The sequence below is a fragment of the Propithecus coquereli genome, unplaced genomic scaffold, assembly GCF_000956105.1.
Source record: "Propithecus coquereli isolate 6110/MARCELLA unplaced genomic scaffold, Pcoq_1.0 Scaffold300, whole genome shotgun sequence".
NCBI lineage: Eukaryota > Metazoa > Chordata > Mammalia > Primates > Indriidae > Propithecus > Propithecus coquereli.
This window is the reverse complement of record NW_012148620.1, coordinates 1,494,285-1,520,298: the sequence shown is the minus strand read 5'-3', so window position 1 is coordinate 1,520,298 and position 26,014 is coordinate 1,494,285. Positions and strand designations below refer to the sequence as shown.

Genomic DNA, 26,014 nt, shown 5'->3' with positions numbered 1-26,014 from the left:
AAGTCACACAGACCTCCTTTCTGCTTCTTGAACACTCTGAGGTCTTTGAGGTCCCCAGGCCTTTATTCTTGCTGCCTCCTCTGCCTAGAATGCTCTTCCTACAGCTTTTCCCACAGCTGGCTCCCTCTCTTCCCTCAAGTCTCAGTCTGAATGTCAGTTCCTTGGAAAGGCCTTTCCTCACCAGTCTACCCAAAGTACCCTCTTCTTCACTCTCTATCATAACCTTCTGCTTATTCTCTTCATGAAGCTTACTAACATTTTTATATTACCATACTTATTCATTTGTTTGTTTATTGTCTCCCATCACCAGAATATAAGCGTCATCGGAACAGAGTTCCTGTCTGTCCCATATTTCTAGCACCAATATTAGTCCCTGGACATAATAGGTATTCATTTATTTGCTGAATAAATTACCAGACCTTTACATAAAGATGTACATACAATCAAATTTCCTGCACCTTTTTTTTTTTTTTTTCCATTTTGTAGGCTGGGGACAAATGAATAGAGTAATATTTTCTATCCAGTCACTTCCCGTAGCCAGTTTCAATGTTCCAAAGTTTAATTACCAGAGCAGGGAAGCTACCCTGAACTGAACTCAACACTTTGGAATTTTGCAGCATTTTTATATTAGCGAAAAAGTAACACACTGAAATGTTCACCCAGTTTTATTACAGGCTATTCCATACAACAGCTATGCAGTAAATAGAAAAAGATGACGTAAGAGTCAGATATCTTCTGTTCGCCCCTCTAGATTCACACTCCTTCCTTTTCTCCCTGCTCACTCTCTCTGTCCCAGGGGCCAGTTTGTATAAATCATGCTGACTGTAAGTTGGGTTCAGACAATGGGAAGCCCCATCAGGAGATAAAAGATAGAAAGGAGAACGAAGTCAGGATATCTATTTCCCTGGCTCCTTCCCTGAAAAGGTGGCTATGACCCTTGAACAAAAGTCATCCTGCTCTCCAGGTGCTGATTCTACTCATTATCTGTAAGTTCTGAAACTGTTTCCTGCCCTCATCTCTTTAGGCCTAGGAATGGTTAACAGCTTGGCTGCTGAGAAGTCCTAGGATACTGTCCTATCTCTTGTGGTTTTCCTACATCACATCTTTATAAATAGCTCTCTGTAAATAAACCTTCTTACAATTATCCTGTTGTATCCACTTGTATCCTGTAAGTGTGCCATCTGTCTTCTATTAGGACACTGACTAATAAAATGTATGTTTAGTAAAATTGACGTGAAAGGCTCTTCATGATTTTTGTTTTTTTTTTTTGAGACAAGAGTCTCACGCTCTTGCCTGGGCTAGAATGCCATGGCGTCAGCCTAGCTCACAGCAACCTCAAACTCCTGGGCACAAGCGATCCTCCTGTCTCAGCCTCCTGAGTAACTGGGACTATAGGCGCATGCCACCACACCCAGCTGATTTTTCCTATTTTTGGTAAAGACAGGGTCTCAAATTCCTGAGCTCAAGTGATCCTCCCACCTCTACCTCCCTGAGTGCCAGGATTACAGGCATGAGCCACCACGCCAGGCCTAAAGGTTACATTTTTAAAAGACTGATTTACATGGTCATTATATGGACAAACCTGTCTGTAGAAGAATTAAGTCAAATAGTGAGTGACTTAAAATTGTACAAGACTACTGCTGAGGACATAATTAAATCATTATTAAAACTGCTACCATTTCTTAAAGACATAAGCCATGAGTCTGAACTAATTTCCACATGTCTCACTAAAGGTAATGTATTTTTTCACACAAGAATAAATGTCCATTTTTTAATAAATGAGACACTTCAATCAAAAAGTATAAGAATTCCAAAATAATGTGAACTAATAATACTTACCAACACTAGCATGATCAATAATCGTGTCAATATCTTGTAGACCCCATTTCTTATAAGCTAACGGTGGTGGTTGTATATTCTCATTGCCTGACGCTGCAGCTATCAAAGATAAAAAGAATAGATAATCTAAAATTAATTATAATGGATAAGATAAAATTTTACAAAAAAATCATTAAAAATATAACAATTTATTATTCTAAAATTTCAACTAGTAATAATGAGACGAAATAACAAATACAAGACATAAAGTGAGAGTTATTCATGCCAAGTCAATGCACATAACACGCTAACATTTAAAAGACTAAATTGGCCTGTCACAAAAGATTTTGGAACACTTAAGTAATTAAAGAAGACTATTAAAAATCCTAAGATACTACTAAGAATCAAGGTGGATTCAATCTGCAAGTGATGCAAAGTAAGTAATTTCTCTCTCTTAAGAAAGTGGGTAAAATCCTGGGAACTGCAACCAGTGCTTTACTCAGTGACAAACTGAAAACGTGATATACCTGGCAGAGCATCTGTACAGCAAAGTCTCTAATCTAGGTAACTGAGGCCATATTTGATAGAAAGGTACGTTAACAGCAATAGCATTGCCAGAAAAATTAATCAAAGGCCAATCTTTAACCTCCGTCCCTCTACCTAATGAGCATGAAAGTTATGTCTCTTGCCGTAGGTTCATGCACAAGGTCCCATTTATCAAGAAATTCCCATGCTACATATCACAATACTGCAAAATTCTGGCTCTTCTGGAAAGTGAAGAAAAGTACTTTAATTAGGGAAAAATATAATCCTCTAAACACTGCAGATTTGATAATAAGACCAAGAAGAGAGAATTTTCCTGTATGCTGAAATAACTGTCACAACAATTTGTGGCTAAGTAACCAGAATTCTTTTTAGAGCAACTTACAATAAGAGAGCACTAAGTGGTTTAATTCCTTACTTTCTAGGAGACAAAATGGTTTTATGGCCTTACGCACAACAAATAAACAGGAATTCAAAAATGGTGAAAAATTAAATGGTTGATAATACCAATTATAACATAATTATCTATCTCTAGTTTAAGTAATAGAATTGTTACCTACAGAATATACAGTCTCTTTGGACATGTATATCAATGGTGAGTATTTTAAATGTTCTCAAGATAATGAAGCTTATGGTGGGTTAAATTGAAATAATTTAAAAGATCACGAACATAGGCATAAAAATTCAAACAAATTCTGGCCTAGTAAAAATGCATGTACTATTAAAGAACCATATAACCAAGACTTCAGAATTTTACCAATCACATCAAGACAGAGAAAACTTTTTTATTGCAACATAAGATGCTACATTTTCCTCTGGAAGAAACTGCTTACTTTGCATCTTATAGTTCAATCTAGATTTAGAAATAATTTTTATGAAGCAGCAAACATATCCTAATTAGTGTATGTTTTCAGGGAGCTGTCTCAACCATTTAGGAGTTAAACTTCATTTCAGGGCCACTAAGCCTCCTATGTCCAATCTCAGAAGACAAGGGGAAGTGGGCACTACCATTCGTATTTTCACTGATCTTAAGACTGTTCCTCCCCATATTTTTACATCTCTAAAATTGGGATCTTAAAATCCATGGTGTGTCATTCACTGGCAACATTTTTTTTTCTTAGTGGCATATAAAATAACAGTGCATGTTACAATCAATGGCTTCTTGAATTTCATGAAATACCTTTCCCAAAGATACAATAGCATCAGAATGTAAACTATGGGTAGTAAAAGTAAGAATTCTTGATTATTTGGGCAGTTTTCATCCCTGGAAATAGTGTAGTTGCCAATATATACATTAAGTTTAGGCCTCTAGCTTTTCTCCATTCAGAAGTGTTCCAAGTTAGCAAAAAGAAGGAAGGTCACGTTGACTCCCCGCTGGGTCCTGCCTACTGTGAGCAAAACTCCCCCTGCACACAGTGGTATCTTTAGCCTCAGCAAGGATGGAAGCAATGTGGAGTCACAAGATTTGATTCGGTATAGTGGCCCCAGAGTTGTTGATTTAGTGAAAAATTTGGTACCTCAGCTAGACACAATTAAATGCCTCACCCCAAAGTTGATCGTCAGTACAGGTGCAAATATTAATCTCTCTAACTAGCCAACACATATTGCTGAATTAGTTAAGAAATCATGCTGTTCCTGTGCTGGCCACACTCTCCACCAGCAACATGTGAAGAGTGCTGATGTTTCAGCCCTTGTCATTACCTTACTGAGCAATCTACCCAACTGCATGCCCATGTCTACAGGAGAAGGGTTTTCCCCTTAAATCTAGTTCAGGAGGCCTTTTTTATTTAGAAGATATAGGAGGACTGTCCAGAAAGTATCCAGCCATGTAATATGAAAACTACGTTAACAATGGCTGGATACTTTTCGGACAGCCCTCGTACTTAATTCTGTAAGTAGGTCACAATAAATAAAACAAACACATCAGAAGTTAAATATTTCTTGCCCAAATATTACCTTTTGCTACCTGATTTCGACAAGCACGAAGAGACTGAAAAAGGCTAAATCCATCAATGGTCACAATGGCAGCTGGATATAAGATACTCAACTCTTCATTCTATTTAAGAAATAAGAAAGAAAATAATAATAAAATTTCTTAAATAGATATGTCAAAGAGGCATTGTCTATTTTTTTTATTATACCTGAATTTCATGAATAATGTAAAATTAAAAATACTGGCTGGACATGGTGGCTCGCATCTGTAATCTTAGCACTTAGAGGTGAGGGGATCACTGAGGCCAGGAGTTTGAGACCAGCTTGGGCAACATAGCGAGACCCCGTCTCTACAAAAAAAAGTAGCCAAACATGGTCTCGTATGCCTGTAATCCTAGCTACTTGGGAGGCTGAGGTGGGAGGATAGCTTGAGTCCAGGAGTTTGAGGTTACAGTGGGCTATGATTGTGCCATTGCATGCCACCCTGAGTGACAGAGCGAAACCCTGTCTCGAAAAAAAAAAAACAAATACTATGACTAAATTCAACCGCCTAATACACAAAGCAGTATCAGGCAGAGGAACAGTAAAAACAAATGGAAAATTAATTTCAGAATGCCTTTTGGCCAAAGACTTAAAATTCTTCTCAAATGTAACCTTTTGTATATGATGAAAAACGCTCTCAAGATAGATGGTGAGAATAACAAAAACAATTACAATTTCATAAAAATTAAATATAGTCATCCATAGATACAAACACTATATGAAAACAGAAAAAAGACTCAGCTGAAATCCCAGACATATCTCAATGCATATCCTCAAATATATTCACATGCATTTGCATGAGACCATACCACATATAATATTTTATAACATGTTTTTTATTATTCAATATGTCAATGATATTTTTCCATTTCAGTAAGTAAACAAATCATTTTTTGTCGTGGCTGTACAGTATTTCATTATATGTACCCAGATTTACTTAACTAGTTCTTATTGATGGACGACATTCAGTTTGACCTCCTGCTTCCATTCTTTTTTTTTTTTCTTTTTTTTAAGACAAAGTCTCTCTCTGTCTCCCAGGCTACAGTACAGAGGTGTCATCACAGCTCACTGCCACCTCAAACCCCTGGGCTCAAGTGACCCTCCTGCCTTAGCCTCCTGAGAGCTAGGACTACAGGCCCGTGCCACCACACCTGCCTAATTTTTAAATTTTTTGTAGAGATGGGGTCTCACTATTGCCCAGGCTGCTTTTGAACTCCTATCCTCAAGCGATCCTCCTGGCTTAACTTCCCAAAGTGCTAGGATTACAGGAGTGCGAGCCACCACACCCAGCCCCGCCCCTCCACTTCCATTCTTGTTCTCTGCAATCCATGTTCCACATAGCCAGTGTGATCTTCATGAGACACAGCAGGTCAAAACACTTTCCTGATTAAAACTCTACAATGGCTTCCTTTTGCATTTAGAGTAAAACCTGAACTCTTTAACCATGGCTGCAAGATCTGGCACCTATCTCTAGTGTCATCTCACATCTCTCTGCCCTTGCTCCTTGAACAGAAAGGTCATCATCGTCTCAGTCCTTTGCACTTGCCTGGACCTTCTCCTCCCAGATCTTCACCTGCCTAACTGTTCTGATCCTTCAGGTCTTAGCTCAAATGTTGGTTACTCAGAAAGACTGCTCCTGAGCCTCCATCTCAAAAAACATCCCCATTCTCGTGCCACATTACTGTCTTATCAACATGATGACGTCCTTCAGAGCACCTATCAAAGACTGGAATCACCTTGATATCTCTAATTGTTTACTGTTGGATTCCCTCTACCACCCCCAAACTGTAAGCTCCATGAAAGCAGGAACTTTGTGTGTCTAGTACACTAATGAATCCTCAGAGACTGGAAGTGAACTGGACATATAACAGGAAGTTAATATTTATAAATGAATTAATATATTTTCATTACTATAAACATCATTGCAACAAACATTTTTCTGTCTCTATCTTTTCACATTAGTGGGATGTTACTCTAGCGTTAATCCTTCGAGAGGGTCTATTGGGTCATAGGGTATTCACAGTTTTCATTTTTGTGCACGTTATTAAACTGCCTCAAAATATACCTATCAATTTTTACTTCTACTAATATACGAGAGTATCTCTTTCTCCATACTGTCACCAACACTTTCGTTAATTTTCATCTTTATCAATCTAAAAGATGAAAAGTTATCTCATATTTTCTTACAGTTCTTAGATTACTATTAAGGTTCAAAATTTTCTCATGCTTGCTGATCAATTGTATTTCTTTTTTGGAGATCTGCTTACTCCTTTCTCTACTGGACTGTAAGGCTGTTTCTATTTTTAAAAGAGCTTTTTGGGCCATGAGGGGCAAGGGAGCTGGCATGCGTGTTCACATGACGGGTTCACAAAGCTAAGCATGCGTGGCCCCCTGAGTATGGCAGTGAGGAGAGAACCTCCTCCTTGACTTTGAGGAGCTGGAAGACAGAAAGGACCTAATCACCAGCAAGGCAATAATCTCCAAAACCAGATGGTCTTCCTGAAGAAAACACTAACACAAACACTGATGGCCCAAAACCTGTAGAAACTGTGCTAGGTGATAGGGAAGATCTTTTTACAGAAGCCAAAGAAGTTTCTTTGACATTCCAGAAAGAGACTTTCTCCTCTGTCTTTGGAATCTTCTCCTGCAATGACCCTCTGTCATCCTAGTACACTCATTGCTTCCAGAATTGAATTAGAGGAAATTTGCTTCTGTGATCTCTGATAGATCTGGGAGTATATTAAAAAGCATATAGAAGATATTTTTGATATATAAATTGATGTATCAGATGCAGAGATGCTTACATAACATACAGAGTAACAACAAATATAATACTTCCTTCTCCATGATCAATAAGAATTATTTTTCAGCTAAAAGATGATTTTCTTGGCTTACACAGCAAATAGCAAGCAAGTATTTAAGTATTAGTTATATTTTTCCACCAGTTCTAAAAAAAAGTATTATAAACATGACCAAGTTTAAAGTGTTTGAACCTTCATCATCCAGTGAATTTGTAGAAAAATGGAAAACAACTCTTGAAAATTATCTTGAATTCACAGATTATTTTCTTAGATTTCCAATTGCTCCTTCTTTGTCTCCTTCAATAGTCCGATTTTCTATCTCCTTATGATGAATATTATCAGTTACTAAGACTTAAGTCTTCAGCCTGCAGTTTTACTTTCCTATGTCTTTCACTTGGAAGAATTCATTCATTACCTATGACTTCAATGATCATCTCCAATCTAGTCTCTGTGCCTACACAGTAGTTTCGTATCATTACCTGATTCCGGTATCTTCATTTCATTTCCTACCATTGCCTCAAACTCAACGTGTCCAAATCCACAATAAATAACCTTTATTTATTGCCAAAACAGTCCCCTCTTCCAACTTTGTTAATGGAACTCCCCAGGATAAATATCTTAGAGACATCTTTAGCTCATTTCTTTCTTTAATATTCTATATCTCTACACAATAACCAAGTTTTATCAATTGCTCCTTCAAAATAATTTTTGTACTGACCATTTCTCTTCCCACAGCCATTTTAGTACTGGCTCTCAACAGCCGACATCTATTACAAATAACTTAAAAAACCAGATATCTAGCCTCCCTAATTCCAGTTCATCCTGAAGAAAAAGTTCTTCAATATCACTTTCTTTTCCTAGATCTTTAGGAGTTTCTCTCATCACCTGAATCAATTCTAATTTTTACTTGACTTTTGAATTTAGACAAAATTTGGCCACTCTGCCTATTAACAGTTTCTCATTATTTTCTAATGAGAGTTTCTTTGTTGTTTGACATATAGTCCTACATTTGAATCATCTCTCATTTTTCTACTAACTACCTGAAATACTTTCCCCTTTTTCCAATACCTAATTCTATACCTATTATTCAAGGATTAATGCAAATTTCACTTCCTCAATGAAATTTTCCCTTATTGTCCTAGTCTTAATTGAGCTCCTCTTCTCTAAATTTGTACAGAATTTATTCTGTCCATATAAATTTATAATTAATTAGGTATTGCTTTGTATTACTAATTTATTCATAGGTATTAACAGATTTTAGTCCTAGTCTCTCCTATTGTTTCTTCTATAGCTCTAGTCCATCTATCATGCAATTTAAGTCCACATATGGATACAATATATACATCTGTTTACTTGAAATCTTTTGGAGGACACGTAGTACAAAAAAGGAAGGCATATTGTATAGTTTTGACTATGCACACTGCAAAACAAATAAAAGCACATAGGTTTGAATGGCCATTATTTTTTAACTGTGAGACAACCAAAATCTTACAAGGCACCTAAGAAGAAGTGACAGCTTTCGATACTAAACAGTATTATTTTCTCAGTTAAAATCTTCAATGAATACAAAATATTTTCCACTATAACAAAAACTTAATAATCCCCTTTCTGAGAAATAGTTAAATACAAAGTAGTAGTACTATTAACAATATGGCCAAAACTTTTTTTCTTTCACTATAGGTAATTTTGACACCTAAATCTAAATTAAAAGACATAAAATTATATAATACCACATTTTGCCTTAAGTCACTATTAAATTCTAAAAATAAGAAAGTTTTTTTGGCTTCTAACTAAAGTATTTTATTTTATTGTAGAACAAACATACATTATTTCGTTAAATAAGTAAAAGCAAGACAGGTATTCTTTACTCAGCTACAAACAGATTCTATTTCTAGACTATGACAGTGCAGCTAACTGTGCCACAAAGATATCTTAACGTTTCCACCCAATAAAGAGGGAAAGACTGACTGCTTCAAAGTAATGCCACTGTTACTATTTGAACACAATTGTTTACACTACCTGCTCGGTCACGCCAGGATGTCGTGGGATTTCATAGGTCCTGCATTTAAGCTGAAGAACCGTGTCCTCATTCAAAAGCTGTGCAAGCAAGAGCACACCATTCTAGGAGGAAGCACAGAGAAGGGCCCTGTTTGTTTTCTTACCAATATACCTGAGCAGGTATGGCCAGGCAGAGAGTACCATTTCCCCAACAGTTTTCCACAGATACCAGGTACTCTCTTTTCAGACTACAATTGCTCTCCTTTGTATCTTCTACCAGAACTTTCCACTCACTGCCTGTCCCAGCCTTTACCCCCATAAAGCATCAACTACACATTGCCAAACAGCAGGTAATGAAGCCACAAACTAGTTTAACAGGGATGCAGTCAACTAGTGTTTTCTAACTGTTGAGAACTCAACTTACCTCAGTGTAGAAGCGTACATAACCAGAAGTGAAGCCCACCACAATGCAGGTCCAGTCGGGACGTCCAGTCGAACTCCTGTTAAAAACAAAATTGATGATCTTAACAGCTCATATATCAAAGCAAAGAGAACAGATAAGTCTTATTTATCCTTACCTCTTTTGGCTTGCTAGTGGGATACATAAAGCACTGGTTACACATTCCCTAAAGACAAAAACAAAATTATGTATTTATCCACTGAACTTATCAACTATTTTTATTTCTCTATATCTGATGTTAAATGGTAGTAAGTGGAAGATGACCTGTGTGGACCAGTTGTATTCAATGCATAAGTAAAAATACAGTAAAATTCCACCATATGTAGGGTCCATAAAATTCATTCACATAAAATATAACATCGCATGTGATTGAGGTTAATAAAAAACGAGATTCAGTCAGTGGAGCAGTGGTTCATGCCTGTAATCCCAGCAACTTGGGAGGCTGAGGGGGCAGGATCGCTTGAGGCCAGAGTTTGAAACGTGCCTGGGCAACATAGCGAGAACTCATCTCTTAAAAAAAAAAAAAAAAAATTCCACAAAATCCAGGATTTTTCATTCTGTATTGTCAGGAAAAGCATCAAAGTAAAGAAAGCTAAACTTCACTTACGCGACTAACTGTATACAGTACTGAGAAAATCTCAAATGATCACCAGGCAATCATTTCCTACTATCCCCTTTCTCCTCTGCTTCAGCCGAGAACTTCGGCCTGCTTCCTTGTTAGAGATCAGGGGCTGGGCAGAGGGTCACAGAACTGCTGGTCACACTACATGCAAACTGTATTTCTGCAGGATACACTGTTATAGGGACTGACTTTATTTCAACTTGTTGGTTTCTTCTCTTGAGGATATGGCCCCGATAACCATTTATAAGCACATGTTAGGTTTGATGTTCCTTAAAAAATATTTTTTTTCCTGGCATGTAGGCTTGAAATATTTGTCAGGAGCTCAGAGCCTAAGTCTCAAAATCAAAACAACTCCTACCGACTGACTTTGACCTGTCAAGCCTGAGGGCCAACACCAGCTTATTCAAGAAACTATAAATGCTCCTGCACTAGGAGTGTAGTCAGACTAGGTAACAAAATTAATCTTTGTGCTGGTTTAAAGTAATATGTTTGCTTTGCATTTCTGACAGAAATTAAATGCCTTTAAAATGTTTCGACTAATTGACCTAAGGAGAAATATCACTTATCGTGATAATAGTAGAAAACATTTCATTGAGTATCTAATGTGCCAGGCATGTACTAGGCACTTCCACTTGGTTGTCTTTTGTCTGAATTCAAAGTCTGAAGGATCTTCTTATTCGTTCTGGTAAGACAGTTTTCAGTTGTAAAAATTTAAATGAAAACAGTTTCGGGTTCAAGGTTCTAGGTGAGCAGCTCCATCATGTAACCACACCAGAGATCATGGTTTTAAAAGTTCTACTGGGTCAGCAGGAAACTTAAATGTACCAACTTGCACTTCTGAAGTATTCATGAGTTTTAAGAATTAATGTAGCACTGTACCCTTCAAGTACAAGCCCAATACTAGCAGAGCAGAGAAGACAATGACTGTCCTTGACTTTTTTGGATGAATAAAATTAGTAATGGATAACAGAGAGAAAAGACAAAATGTGAAAAGGATTTCGTGGTATTTTTCCTGCTTTCTTCAAATCTTCAAACAGGATTTTAAAAAAAACAAACCACATGCAAAATTAAATTTGCTGACTGAATCATTCTCTGCAACCTCTAAAGTTAGAATGCATATACATTTACTAAACATTCCAAATAATGAAACTTCTTAATACATTCACTTATAAGTCAAATAATTTCATACATACATTTAACATACAGAAAAAAAAATTAACTGGTACCTACCCTTCTTCAACATTTAAAGAACCACTCCAACCAACAGCAAATTGCATTTCTTCCTTTCCTTTATCACTGTATTTCCATTTTGCTGAAAAAATTAAGATATCACATAAAATAACTTTAGCTATAGTATACACTAAAATAGCAATTTACAAATTTTGCTCTTTCCCTTTAGGATGATGAGTACAAAATGTAATAGTTCTGTATTAACTGATTTGGGTCTTTTTATAGGTAAATATAAGATAATGCTTTAAAAATTTTATAAGATTTTATAAAACCACCTAGTCTCCTGGTCTCCCCTTCCTGCAATTAAACCCATATAATGTTGTCATAGTTCTTGCAGAATAAAGTTATTAATCCCTATACCCACCCTACCTGTATTATTTATAAGACTACTTTTATCGTCAGATGGCAAAGAAGAATTTTCTATTAGATTTATGCTACTGGAAACTAAATTTGCATTATAACACCATTCCATGGCCATTTTATACATAATCTATTTAGATCAGTGAGATTTTTCATATCCTATATATCCTCAAATCTTAATTTTAATCTTCAACAAAAAATTATAAGCTGAAAATTTATGTCCAAAACAGAAATCTACAATATTATAAGTTTTCAAATTATAGTTGAAAATCACCTCACTTACACTGTTACTAAGAAAAGGTGAGTGACCTTTTTTAGCTCTGTCTCTTGCGAGAACTGGGCAATGTCCAGCACTGCCTCTGAAGTACCAGAGAGATACCTAAAGTATCAATAGCCAAGAAAGAAAAATAGAGAGGAAACAAACAGAATAGGAAGGAGAGATAAAGAGAGGAGAGAGGAAAAAAAAACAAAAAAAGGAAAGGAAATAAAAAGTGTTACATAATACATAAAATAAAAGGCCGGTACGGTGGCTCACGCCTATAATCCCAGCACTCTAGGAGGCTGAAGCGGGAGGATCACTTGAGGCCAGGAGTTCAAGACCAGCCTGAGCAAGAGCGAGACACTGTCTCTATAAAAAATAGAAAAATTAACCAGGTGTGGTGGCATGCTACTCCGGAGGCTAAGGCAACAGAATTGCCTGAGACCAGGAGTTTGAGATTGCAGTGAGCTATGATGATGCCACTGCACTCTAGCCTGGGCAACAGAGCAAGACTCTGTCTCAAAACAGTAAATAAATACATATATACGTACATACATACATACATGCATACATCCTACAGATGCCACTGTATAATGCATACAATAGAAGTAACATTTTTTCTTTCCACCTTATCCATTTTCTGTTCCATCCTATGCATTAAAATAAAGGCCACTGAAAATAATAGGATACTTACGCACTAGAAATACAGCTTTTTGCTCCCGAGCTATGACCATAAGATCATTGGTTGGAGACAAGGATAAAACACAATCTTGGAGCCAGGATGTTTTTTGTGTTTTGCAAGTATTTCCTTCTTCTTCCTGAGGATAAAACTACAATTACTGTATATGCAAAAATATCAAGAGTATTTCAACTTAGCTTGTCTGCCTTGAGGGGAAAGGAGGAAGAAAAAAGGGAAAAGATATCTTTCCAATTCTCTTATAGAGTTTCATAATATTCCTTATCAAAACATGTCAAAGATGACGGACAAAATACCCACTAGAAACAAATCTCGGTTTTGAATATTAATGCAAAAATTTTAAATATAAACAAATACAAACTAGCAAGGTATTAAAAAAGGTCACATAAGGATCACTTAGGAATGACTTAGTATTAGGAAATTTAGTGAATAGTTCTATTCACAGAGAGATAGCTATGGTATCTCCAGCTAGATAGCAAAGAAAAAAAATACATGAGATTATTAAGGTTGTAGGATCTGTAAAAGCATTTGATACAATGTGATGCTTCCTTTTTTAATTTGACCTGAATGGTGTTTTCTTTTTTTTCATTAGAAATTTATTATATAGGTAAATCCTCATGGGTAAAAATTCAACAGATGTAAAAGGTCTTCTTTGAAAAGTCTTTCTCGTACTCTTGTACTCTAGCCACCTAGTTGTTAACTCTAGAGACCAAGCAATTAGTTCTTATGCGTAGTTCCAGAGATACTTCATGCACACAAAAACAAATACATTTACTACTTTTTCCTCCCTTTTTATTGCAAGAATCGTAGCATAATACATAAATATATAATTCATACTTTGCTTTTTTCTCTTAACATATACCTTAGACTTCATTCCACATGAAGTTTCTTTATTCTGTTTAATGACTGCACATTATTCCATTTTAATGGCTGCATCATAATTTGTTTAACCAGCCCCCTACTGATGGACATTTGTGTTCATAATCTTTTGCTATCACAAACTATCCTGCAATGAATGACTCTATGTATTTATCAGTTTCTTTGTGTGGAAATACATCAGGAGGCTAAATTCCTAGAAGTGAAATTGCTGGGAAAGGGAATGTGTATTAGTAAATTTGCTACAGATTCCCAAATTGTACCCCACACATGCTGTAATAATTTTTAATGCTATCAGCAATTTTTGAAAGTGCTTGCTTTCCTGTAGACTTTTCAAAAGATGTTTTAACTCTGGATCTGCGATCTGTATCAATCTAATAGGTAAAACATGGTTATCTCAGCATATTTTTAAACTGCATTTTTTCTTATGAATGAGAATAGGCATTTTCTCAGATATTTAATGGCTTTTTTTTCATATGCTTAAGAAAACTTCTCATTTTTACAGAAAGGAAAGGAACAAACGGATTGAATAATTTTTAATGAACAGTTTCTTTTGTAGATTTCCTATTAGGTTGTTGCTTTTTCCAACTAATTTGCACACACTCTTCACATACAAGAAAAATTGGCCCTTTGAACATAAGAGTTGCAAATATTAATAGCTTTTCCCAGTGGAAATAATGCCACTAACAAGGATTAGATGTGATGTTTACATGTGCAGAAAAGACAGAGACAAAGAATTTCAAAGATGGAAGGCATTTAAAGACCAACTGGTCCAAAACTTCACTTTATAGCAAAGAAAATGGAGTCTCAGGGAGGCTCAGGGATGTGCTTCCAGCCACAGAATTAGTGTCAGAGCCCAAACTATTAATAGAATCTAAGCCTCCTGACTCTTAATTCAAGTGGTCTTTCCATCCTATCATTCTGCTCATCTGTGTGGATAGCTGTAATAGCTTTTTGAGAAGCCTGTCTTCACTTGGGATTTGACTCTAGTCTCACAAGCCTTTTCTCAAAAAGAACTACCTTATTACTTATCATTTTATTCTAGGATCATCTTTTTGCAGTTCTTTGAACTGATTTAGAGTAAGATGACTACTATACGTGAATGTGTCAGTCAGTGTATTCTTTTTTTTTTTTTTTTTTGTGCCATGGCGTCAGCCTAGCTCACAGCAACCTCAAACTCCTGGGCTCAAGTGATCCTACTGTCTCAGCCTCCCGAGTAGCTGGGACCACAGGCACGCGCCACCATGCCTGGCTAATTTTTTCTACATATATTTTTAGCTGTCCAATTAATTTTGTTCCATTTTTTTTGGTAGAGACGGGGTCTCGCTCTTGCTCAGGCTGGTCTCGAACTCCTGAGCTCAGAACGATCCGCCCGCCTCGGCCTCCCAGAGTGCTAGGATTACAGGCGTGCGCCACCGCGCCCGGCCCAGTCAGTGTATTCTTGAGTTATTTCTTTAAGCATGCCTTCAAAAATACTTTTCCCTCTCCTTTCTGTCTTTCCATTTGCAGTTCCCGTTCCTCTGGCAACCTCATCCTACTCTTTTACCTCCTTTCAAATTTATTGAAATTAAAAGTCCTAATACTCTCTGCTATCTATTTATTTATTCAGTGACTGCATTTCTCCCATACTAACTAGAAGCCCACTTGTTGGCAAAGCTATGCCTTATATTACTTTTCAACTCCACATGTAGCATGGTCCACTAGTGAGTGAATAACCAACATTCCCTAACTCAGTGAAAATACTGGTGTAGTGGAGATGAGGAAATCCCCTCTTTAAGCTGGATCACAGTGATCTAGTATTAGGTTTTATAACAAAACTTGATTCCAGTTCATCAAGAAAGCTCAGGCAAGAAACAGGGCTGTAAACAACAATGCTCTGTGAAGCCTAATAGAGCATCAGCACACATCTGGTGGCTAACAAGATGCAAGCTCATCATTTTGTTTTGAACCATAATGGCATGTGCCTACTAATTAGGTTTTTGGAAAACTTCCCCCAACAATAGGGGGCCTGTAGTCACTAAAACTGCTCCCTTGAAGCTAGTGATCCTAAAATTTGACAGGGTAGTTCATAGTTCATTTCGCAAGTGAGGTATGAAATTAAAAAAAAAAAAAAAAGCACCTCACTATTAAAGGTACTACACCAGGAACCACCTTTGTTTTCCACAAAAACTTGCACCCAGTTACTAAAATTAACACTAAATGCATCCATTAACTATAAAACGTAATTCCATTGTGGGGATTTTCTATTAATCTATATTTTAGTGTGGCCAAAACTACAAGGATTTTCTTTGAATTAAGACCAGTAAAAAAATTTTCTTAATCTGCACAAATATGGAAGTCACTAATGTGGTCTAGGAAAAGGAACTCTTTCTTAACAACTAGGGCTAGAGCATATACTTTCAAAATTTGTTTCTTTTGATTTTAAGCCCACAAATTCGTCAAGTGATTATTCTTTCACAATGTGGCAGATCAGGTGAAATTGCAGTAATTTAACCAGCCTTTCAATTATAGCTGACCATTATAGGGGCTGGTAAATTATCACTGGGTAAACATAGTGGCCAATGTTTTTTGGTTTATCATAGCCATTGAAGTAGCCAGGAGTGGTTTTTTTTAAAGCTTTCAACTTTAGTACAGTAAGTCTATCATTTGCAGTTTACGTTGTTACTGTCATCATGCTAACTTCACAGGTATCTATACAATATAGTGGTGCCAGTAAAATTCGGTGTAATCTAAGGGGCTGTCAGCACACTCACTGTAATTCTCAGTAGTTTACCACTTAAGTCACAGAAATACAATAGTCATCTATACTTTTAAAGCGAGAGACATAAGCACTTCGTCAATTCTGAAATACAAAAAGAAAGTAAAGAAAGCTATATTACTAGGTACTAGGTTTTTCTTTTTTTTTTTTTGTAGTCTGCTACCAACATACATAATGCTCAATATTTTTCAAACTTTTTCTTAAGATAGCAGAACTTTTTATTCCCAAAATTTTCTACAAAATTACAATATACGAAATAGATAAAAGCAGAGATGAGGAAGCTACACAGCACTTCTGTAAAAGCCCAGAACTCTTTCCCTCTAACACAGCATGAAAGGTACTGGTCTAGGCCATTTTCCAAATCAGAAACTAAAATTCTCAAATGAATGATCCTAAGACCTTTTCAAAATTAAAATTGGGAAAGGCATGAATTCTTCCTAAATTGGATTACAAATGACCCGAAGAAAAAAATTCTCACAAATACAATTAGTCACCAAAAAACTATAACTTCAATCTCAATTTTTAAAATTACTTTTCTTTCTAACCTTAAAGGAAGTTAGGTTTAATTCAGTAACTCTTACAGCTTTACTTCAACTTTCAATTCAAGTAGGATTAATTCTGTTATTTAGACCGGGCGTGGTGGCTCATGCCTATAATCCTAGTACTCTGGGAGGCCGAGGTGGGAGGATCACTTGAGCTCAGGAGTTTGAGACCAGCCTGAGCAAGAGCGAGATCCCGTCTCTACTAAAATTAGAAAAATTAGCCAGGCATGGGGGCATGGTGGCACATGCCTGCAATCCCAGCTACTTGGGAGGCTAAGGCAGGAGGATTGCTTGAGCCCAGGAGTTTGAGGTTGCTGTGAGGTAGGCTAATGCCATCACACTCTAGCCCAGGTGACAGGCCAACACTCCATCTCAAAAAAAAAAAAAATAGAGAGGGGGGAGAGGGAGGGGAAAATCTTTGTTTTACCTTTTCTTCCATCCCAATCCACCCTGAAAGCTTATTCTGTTTGCCTTTTCAGTCTCATTGTATTTACTCATGGGCAAGCAGGAGTTCCTCAATCTTATTCTTTTTATTTGCCCAATTAGAGTTATGCCTGACATGGATCCATTATTTGGGGCATTGTTACATGCTAAATTGTGTCACCTCCCCAGTCCCAATTCATATGTAGAAACCCTAACCCCCAAAGTGACAGTTCTTAGACACAGGGCCTTTAAGGAGGTAATTTAGGTTAAATGAGGTCATAAGGGTAGGGCCTATCACATAGGACTGGTGTCCTTATAACAAGAGGAAGACACACCAGAACTCGCTCTGTTCCCCCTGTATGTGTGCACAGAGGAAAGGTCAAGTGAAGACACAGCAAGAAGGCAGTTATCTGCAAATCAGGAAGAAAGGCCCCATAAGAAAGCAACCCTGATGACCTTGATCTTAGACTCCTAACCTCCAGAACTGTGCAAAAATAAACTTGTGTTGTTTAAGTCACCCAGTCGGTGGTATTCTATTATGGTAGCACAAGTAGGTACATACAGGCATGAAATATCTATAGAAAAAAGATGTTTGTCTTCTTCTATAATAGAAGCAAGCCATCCTTAAAGTTCCTAAGCCTACCAGTGTCATAGACACGGGAACTAAAATGAAATCTTAAGCTCCCCCCAACCAGATGACTGAATGTGTTACACAGATAGTGAGGGACTCCTGCTCTCCTAGGGACAAAGACAGGTGCCCCACCTTGGTGCTGCCTCGAGCAATTGCCACACAAGGGGAAGAAGGACAAGGGCAGGTGCCCTGCCAATTGCAAAAGAATACAGGGAATTCCCCAGCCCAGGCACAGTAGGATCTGGAAAGTGATCTAGAGTAACCTAAGGCTAATTATCATGTCATTAACTGTCCATCCAAGTAATTCACTGGTGACGTGTGAACCACAAGGCGAGTCCAATCCAGACAGTATAAATCAAGACCCCAGACCATAACTAGAGCCTCTTGTTATGACAGGGGTCCCATTCGTCATCTGTGGTGAATGTATCTTGCTCTTGCTCTATAAACCTATCTTGCTCTTCCTCAATACTTCATTTAGTGCTGGTCTTGCTATTGATGTGTCTAGTCATTCTTCCACCAACAGCACACCAAGAACCAAGAACAGACTGCCAATCCAACAAATGTACCCCCTCTTGGCCAAGAGGGTACCCTAAATCTGAGTTGCTATCCATGAGAAGGAAGGTCAGAACACCTCATCATGCCCCCTTTCCCTTCTTGGAGATACCCTTTGTAACTCATTAACAGTCCTAAGGCTATGCAAGACAAACCTGCAGGTCCTCAATTTACATAACAAATCATTTGAGTCTAGGTATATGTCCAAGTGGCTAGTTTCTGATTAAGACTTCCTTATCTTAACTTAAAACATTGGAAGCCTTTAGACAAAGCTTCATTTCTTTTTTTATTTTTTTTTTCTCTTTTTTTAGACAGCATCTCGCTCTTGCTCAGGCTGGTCTCAAACTCCTGACCTCAAGCAATCCTCCCACCTTGGCCGCCCACAGTGCTAGGATTACAGGCATGAGTCACTGTGCCCAGCCAAAGCTTCATTTCTTTAACTACTTACAAATCAAAGTCTTTAAACCTATCTATAACCTTAAGCCCCTGCTTTGAGATGTCCCACCTTTTCAGGCCAAACCAGTGTACACCTTCCATGTATTGATTTACGACTTTATGTGTAATTCCTCTCTCCCTGAAATGTATAAAAACAAACTGTAACCCAACCACAGTGAGTCCATTTGCTCAAGGCTTCTTGTGCATGGCTCCGGGCCATGGTCCTCAAATTTGGCTCAGAACAAACCTCTTCAAATTATTTTACAGAGTTCAGCTTCTTTTCCATTGACAGACATATACTTTCTTGGACATGGCTGGCTATTGCTGATAGTAGAAACTAGAATATGCTTTCTTCACTAAGCCCTGATTATAGCTGACACCTAGAATCAGAATCAGAATCCAGGTAGAATCAGGAACAAACTAAAGAGGATTTCTCCTTTCTTACAAAAGCCTGGTCTAGACCCCTGGTACTATCTCTCTGAATATAAAAGCCCTTTACTCTTCTGTGATAAAAATAAGAAACTACTCTCAAAGAGCTAACAGACTTGTGTAGATAAAAAGCATGCTGGGGTTTTTAGTTTTCTGCTAAACTAAAGTAGCAGCCAGATGTCCTCCAGGTCAGCATTCAGTGGAGGTGCCTGCTGCTCCACTTTACTCTTTTGCTAGCCCTATACACCACTGCAGCACTCCTAAAGCCCAAAACACATCTCTCTGAGACTAACATGGAATAAAAGTTTACTCTCCTCTGCTGGTCATAATAATCTCGATCCAATGGCAACTGGTAGAGAGCCCTATTATTGTTTTTATAGTTACAGCACCTCAACACAACCATAAGTTGACTTCAAGACATTCCACTTCTTCCAATCCTGGTTTCATCTTTAATGCAGATAAGACCCAGTTAGACTCTCAGGGAAGGTAGGTTCTGAGTTTACCATCTACTCCTAATAAAAGAGAGTACAAAGTTCCCTTTTCATTCTTTACATTCTAACTAGGCGACTATATATGTTACCTTGACTATAGCATGTTCTTTTGCATTTCATACATCTGCCAAAATTTACTCTGATTCTTTTTATGCCTCTGGAGCTGGCTATGCCTTTGGAGTTGTTCATAATCATAGAGAGTAGTAGAAATAACAGAAGTCTCTTAACCACAGCTGTGTAAAATATCTTACAGTCCTGGTATAAAACACTTTGCTCAGCAAAACCTCACAGATGTTATACATGGTTGATGCTGTAGTTCAAGGCAGAGGTCATATCCTTTTCCCTGGCCTTAGTGTCATTTTTGCTCCCACTCAACAAATAGTTTTCTTCGGCAAAGATGTCTTATTTTAAGGATAGGATCCAATTCAAAGGCGTTCTCTTGAACACAACAAGGTAACCTGAACATCCTGATAACCTCTGAACTTCACTGTCCCTGCTTACTTTTATTGTCGCCCAAATACATTCCCCCTCACCATGTACATGGGGCCCATGACAAGGTACAGGAGTTCAGAGGTAGATAATAAGAATAGTCAGGAATGTTTGGTACACCTGAAATTGTTGTCAATGAGGTCTAACAATACTGTTTCACTTGCTGTTTGTCAAGTCACAATGTGAACAAATCAGTTAAGACCACTCTTATCTATTAGGTCATTTCAAATTTTATCCAAATGAAGCAATGTTCTACATGTTACTATTTTTTTATGTTTTTAGAATGAGTAGAAACATATTTCAGCCTTTAACTAAAACATTTAACAAGATCCCAAGATTTATTCCTAGGGATCCCTAGATTTAGGGCATCTCTAGATTTAGATATCCTTGCTGATAAAAAGACATACTTACTACACAAGTCAGATTTAAAGGAAGTCTGTTAACACTTAAGCATTCTAACTATGGTATCATTGTCCACATGATCCAGAATCAGCTGTAACAGTGGAACATCAAAATGAAATACTGTAAAATAAACAGGTCCATGACCTTTAAGAGAAGCACAGCTAATAAAAAAACCTACTACACCTATTCCACAGAGCAGCCAAGGTTAGCTTTAAAAACCAGGAATCAGATAATGTGATTTCTGATCACACTTAGAATAAACTCCAAATTCACAAAGCCTTATAGGCCTACTTGCTTCTCTGACTCCATCTTATAGCAGGTCTTCCTTCTTCCCTACTCATTAGGTTATAATGCCATAAAGCAATGTACCCTTAATGAAGACACAAGTTAGATGAGCCAAAAAGCAAAGTCTATGGCACATTATGACTAAACTAACCCACTTAATTCTATCAGGGAAGAAATAGCAGATACTTGCAAGGAAAATGAGTCTCACACACAAATCCCCAACTATGTTATTCACAAATAAAAATCCATTCCAGAAAGAGTCAAGTATGTACCAGTGAGATCTTCAAGATGTGGGCATCTGGGTCTATAAATAAATACCATATAACTCAGCACCAGCACTATTTTATATATTTAATAATTATTGTCACACTGGAACCTCCTCTGAAATTACAAATGCATATGTCTACTTTAACATGCAATGCCTGTGAGGTTTAATCAGAAAACCTCAAACTTACTTCGAAGTTTGTTATATTACTCAACAATAGTCACTTAGCTATATGAGTCTACAAAATAAATACAAAAGTAACTGTACCAAACACCACATATAAGGTGGCTGCCAGTTACACTATCCCTTTCTAAGAAATTCTCAAAGCATATTCCCTTCTGAAAGGCTTAGGTACATAGGGCCATGAAGAATTTCCAAACTTGTTTGTACAAATCCCCTCCTTTCCCTTCCCGCCCTCACTCTTACCACAGCTAATTAAACTGCTGATGAATACCTGACCAGAGGGCAGCATTAATAGGCTGGCTGATGACCCACGAAGTGGCAAGTGGCCTCATAGAAACACTATGTTCCCCTCCTCCAGATACCCTATGCTGGATAGTGATTAACAGATTCAGTAAAATCCTCAAACGAGCTCTGAGTGTGCAACAAAGAAAGACAGAGAATGTAAGACAACCACAAACAAAAGATATAAGCAAAAGCCATGAAATAGTGTAAATCACGAGTAAGCGGAAGCTAGTCAGTCAGTAAAAATGGAGTAACTGAGTCTCCATTTTGACACAGCATTAGAAAAGGAAAGGACAGGTGTTGCCTGCTGAGGTGATGGGATAACCAACTTCCTTGAGTTGCATTTTATCCTATGCAACACGCTCCAATTCTCCTAGAGATCTACTGAAATAGTTTCCTGTTCTTAATGTCCCCAAGGAGCTTTTCCATAAATCTCTATTATGTGAGTCTGTCTCTACTTCTTAGCACACAGTGCTCTTTGATTTTTCCTCTAAACCTATTATTTTCCTTGTCTTCCCAACTCAGTATGACACACCCAGTTATTCAAGCTAAATATCTGATAGAGGGCCAGGCGCGATGGCTCACGCCTGTAATCCTAGCACTCTGGGAGGCCGAGGCGGGCGGATTGTTTGAGCTCAAGAGCTCGAAACCAGCCTGAGCAAGAGCGAGACCCCGTCTCTACTAAAAATAGAAAGAAATTAATCGGACAACTAAAAATATATAGAAAAAATTAGCTGGGCATGGTGGCGCATGCCTGTAGTCCCAGCTCCTCGGGAGGCTGAGACAGAAGGATCGCTTGAGCCCAGGAGTTTGAGGTTGCTGTGAGCTAGGCCGACGCCACGGCACTCACTCTACCCCGGGCAAAAGACTGAGACTCTGTCTCAAAAATAAATAAATAAATAATAAATAAATAAATAAATATGAGAGAGTTTTTAAAAAACTTTTTATTATGGATATTTTCAAACAGTAATAAAAATAAAGAGAATGGTACCTATTACTCATCTTTTGGCAGTATCAAATTTTGCAAATAATGTTTTACATATTCCACATAACCACACCCTAGTTCAGAGAAGTTATTATTGGTTTTTCTCTTTCTTCTCATCCTTCACAACCAACTCACTGGAAAGTCTTATTATCTCCAAAACTTATCTGGCATCCATCCACTTCTCATCTTCTTTCCTTTTCTTTTTTGAGACAGGGTCTCACTCTGTTGCCCAGACTGGAGTGCAGTGGCATGATCACAGCTCACTGTAACCTTGAACTCCTGGGCTTAAGTGACTCTCCTGCCTTAGCCTCCTGAGCAGTTGGGACTACAGGTGCATGTCACCACGCTCAGCTAATTTTTAAATTTTTTGTAGAGATGGGGTCTGGCTATGTTGCTCAAGCTGGTCTCAAACTCCCGACCTCAAGCAATCCTCCTGCCTCACCCTCCCAAACTATTGGGACTACAGGTGAGCCACTGTGCCCAGCCGTTTGTCATTTTCATTAATACTGTTATACCTTAATCAAAGCCACCATCATCTCTCAACTAAACTACTGCAACAGCCTCCTAATCAGTCTCCCTGTTTCAACTTTTGCTCCCTACTTCAATCTATTCTAAAGAGTAGCCAAGGTGAGTTACAGAAGTCACAAATCAGGCAAGTGGTTTTCCACTGCATTTAGAATAAACCTCAAATTCACAAAGCTTGTCATCATCAGTCCTGCTTACTTCTTTCACCCCATCTTGCAGCAGTCTCAGTCCTGCCATGCCGCACTGGCCTTCTTTACATTCCCTCAAACTCCATGCCCATTCCTGCCTTAGGGCCTTTGCATGAGCTGTTGCCCTGGCCTAGAATGTTCTTTGTCAGATCTTCACCTTACTGACTCCATGTTCTTTTAGAGTTCACCTTAAATGTCACATTGTTACTGAAAGTTCAGCATTTGTCCCTGAGGCCGCATCAGGAGAACAAGGACAAGAGGTTTGAGGAGAAGGAAAGGGAGGTTTATTATTAATAATTTGCTGGCATATGGGGAGGATGTAGCCTCTCGTCTTAAAGTGTCATTGTCCTAACTATAGGCAGAAATACAGAGCTTTTAAAGGGAGGGCTTTCAGCTTCAGCCTATTGCTCTTTCACTATAGTTGCTGGTTCTGATCCATCCTATCTCCAGTGATGACAATCTCGTGACCTCTGTTTGGACACTTCCACTGAGCCATGTCTTGTGGTACAAAAAACAAAGGACACTCTCCTGCTCTTCTGATTATTGGCCCCGGGCAGGAATGTAGGTTTTAATTCCCAAAAAGAGTGGGGGTAGTTTTAAAGAGACAACTCATAAAACATTTTACCTTTTTTCAGGCTGTTCCCTCTGTTACAACATCTTCTGAAAAGCTTTCTTTGACCACCCATTCTACAATAGTCACTTGATCACTTGCTATCACATCACCATTTGAACTTTCTGTATACCTATTACCACCATTTGATACTCTCCATCTATCTTTCTTTTTTATTTCTCTCTCCTCGTTTGAGTGTATAGTCCTGGAAACAGAACTACAAGACCTACATAGTATATATGTTCATTCTTTCTTTAAAAAAAAAAAACAAAACAAAAAAAACTGATTTTGTTTGGGTATCAACTCCTCCTCTGTCCAGCCATCAGCCTCAGGGAAAGCTGATCCCCTTATCCTCCACCTCCAAGGAATGTATATTGAACAATAAAAATCTCATATCCCTTGGCAGTGGTTAGTTCAGAAATGAGCATGCGCACTGATTCTGGCCAAAAAGACATAAGGCAAAGTTTAGTAGAGGCATCTAAAAAAGTAGTTCCCTGCTCCTAAATGAGTCATGGAAACCATGATTCTTTTTCTCTCTCCAGTATTTAATTAAGAAACTCATTGCCACAATACTTCTGTGAAAGGAACAAGCCTTAAGATGAAGCCAACATGGCATTAACAAAGTGGACCCAAGAAAAGAACTTGATGACATAGCTGAATCACCTGATCCACTCAGGAGCCCATCCTATCTCTGGACTTCCTTCTATGTGAGGTAATAAATGTTCTTGTTATTTAAGCCAGTTTAAGTTAGATTTTCTATTAGTCACAGGTGAAAACAGACTAACACACACCGGGACTTCGTCTACTTTGTTTGTTGCTATATTCCTATCACCTAGAAAAATGCCTAGAATATGGTGGGCACAACAAATATTTGTTGAATGAATAGTGAAAGAGTCTAAAAGAATAACTTATGAAGGATAAAGGATCCTAAGATAAGTGTGTTCCCCCAAAAGCATGTGTTGGAAACTTAATCCTCAATGCAAGTGTTGGCAGGCGGGACCTAATGACAAGTGATTAGGCCATGAGGGCGTAGTAAATGGATTAATGCCATTATTGAGGGAGTGGGTTCAGTATTTTGGGAATAAGTTCATTATAAAAGGGGGAGTTTGGCCCCTTCTTTCTCTCTCTCTCCCCCCACTTCTCTCCCCCCACTTCTCTCCCTTCCTCTCTCCTGCCTTCTGCCATATTATAAGGTAGCAAGAAGACCCTCACCAGATGCTGGCCCCTCAATCTTGGACTTCCCAGCCTCCAGAACTGGGAGCCAATAAATTTCTGTTCACTATAAACTACCCAGTCTCTGGTATTCTGTTATAGCAGCACAAAACAGAATAAGACACCCACTTAGCTATAAAGTCACTAACTTCCTTAAGAACAGGCATCTAGTTAAATACTATCAAGTAAGCACAAAAATGTTCTTGACATAGATTTTAAAAGATCAACCTAATGCTAAACTATGTCACCGTTATTACAGAAGGAAAATGCCACTATCAAAAAACATGCATACATTTATAAAGACTTACAGGTTCTTGCGGTTCTGTTTCTTCCCAGGCTCCCCAACCATCATCTTCCCAGTTTGTTGATTTACCTATTTTAAAGAAGATGAAAAATGTTTACATGAAATATAGGGCTTAAATACTTTTAAAACATTTTCTCTAAACATAATAGAAACAATCCCTGTATAACGCTGATATTAAGGAAGAAAACAATGGTAAACTGTGTTATATCAGGATTTTGCTTTATATAATAACAATCAGGAAACATCTGAACTACTAAATATCTAAATCTATGTATTAGTAAAATTATATTTAAGTTATTTGGATCTTAAGATATTAGATGGCAAAAGTCTATCCACATTTAAATCAAACTACAAAGGTCACTTTAAAAAAAATCTAAAAAGGACA

General features: G+C 37.8%; 1 protein-coding gene across 1 annotated transcript in view; it reads right to left on the bottom strand.

Annotated features, from left to right (window-relative positions):
* The window catches only part of RAB3GAP2 (RAB3 GTPase activating protein subunit 2 (non-catalytic)), a 131,698-nt gene that overhangs the window by 69,515 nt on the left and 36,169 nt on the right, over positions 1–26,014 (bottom strand). The window contains exons 2-9 of the mRNA XM_012649670.1: positions 25,634–25,698; positions 12,760–12,883; positions 11,447–11,528; positions 9,713–9,760; positions 9,559–9,634; positions 9,156–9,257; positions 4,318–4,417; positions 1,840–1,938 (exon numbers count right to left, since the gene is read on the bottom strand). Of these exons, the coding sequence (XP_012505124.1) occupies positions 1,840–1,938; positions 4,318–4,417; positions 9,156–9,257; positions 9,559–9,634; positions 9,713–9,760; positions 11,447–11,528; positions 12,760–12,883; positions 25,634–25,698 (696 nt within the window). The remainder of the gene's footprint in view (positions 1–1,839; positions 1,939–4,317; positions 4,418–9,155; positions 9,258–9,558; positions 9,635–9,712; positions 9,761–11,446; positions 11,529–12,759; positions 12,884–25,633; positions 25,699–26,014) is intronic.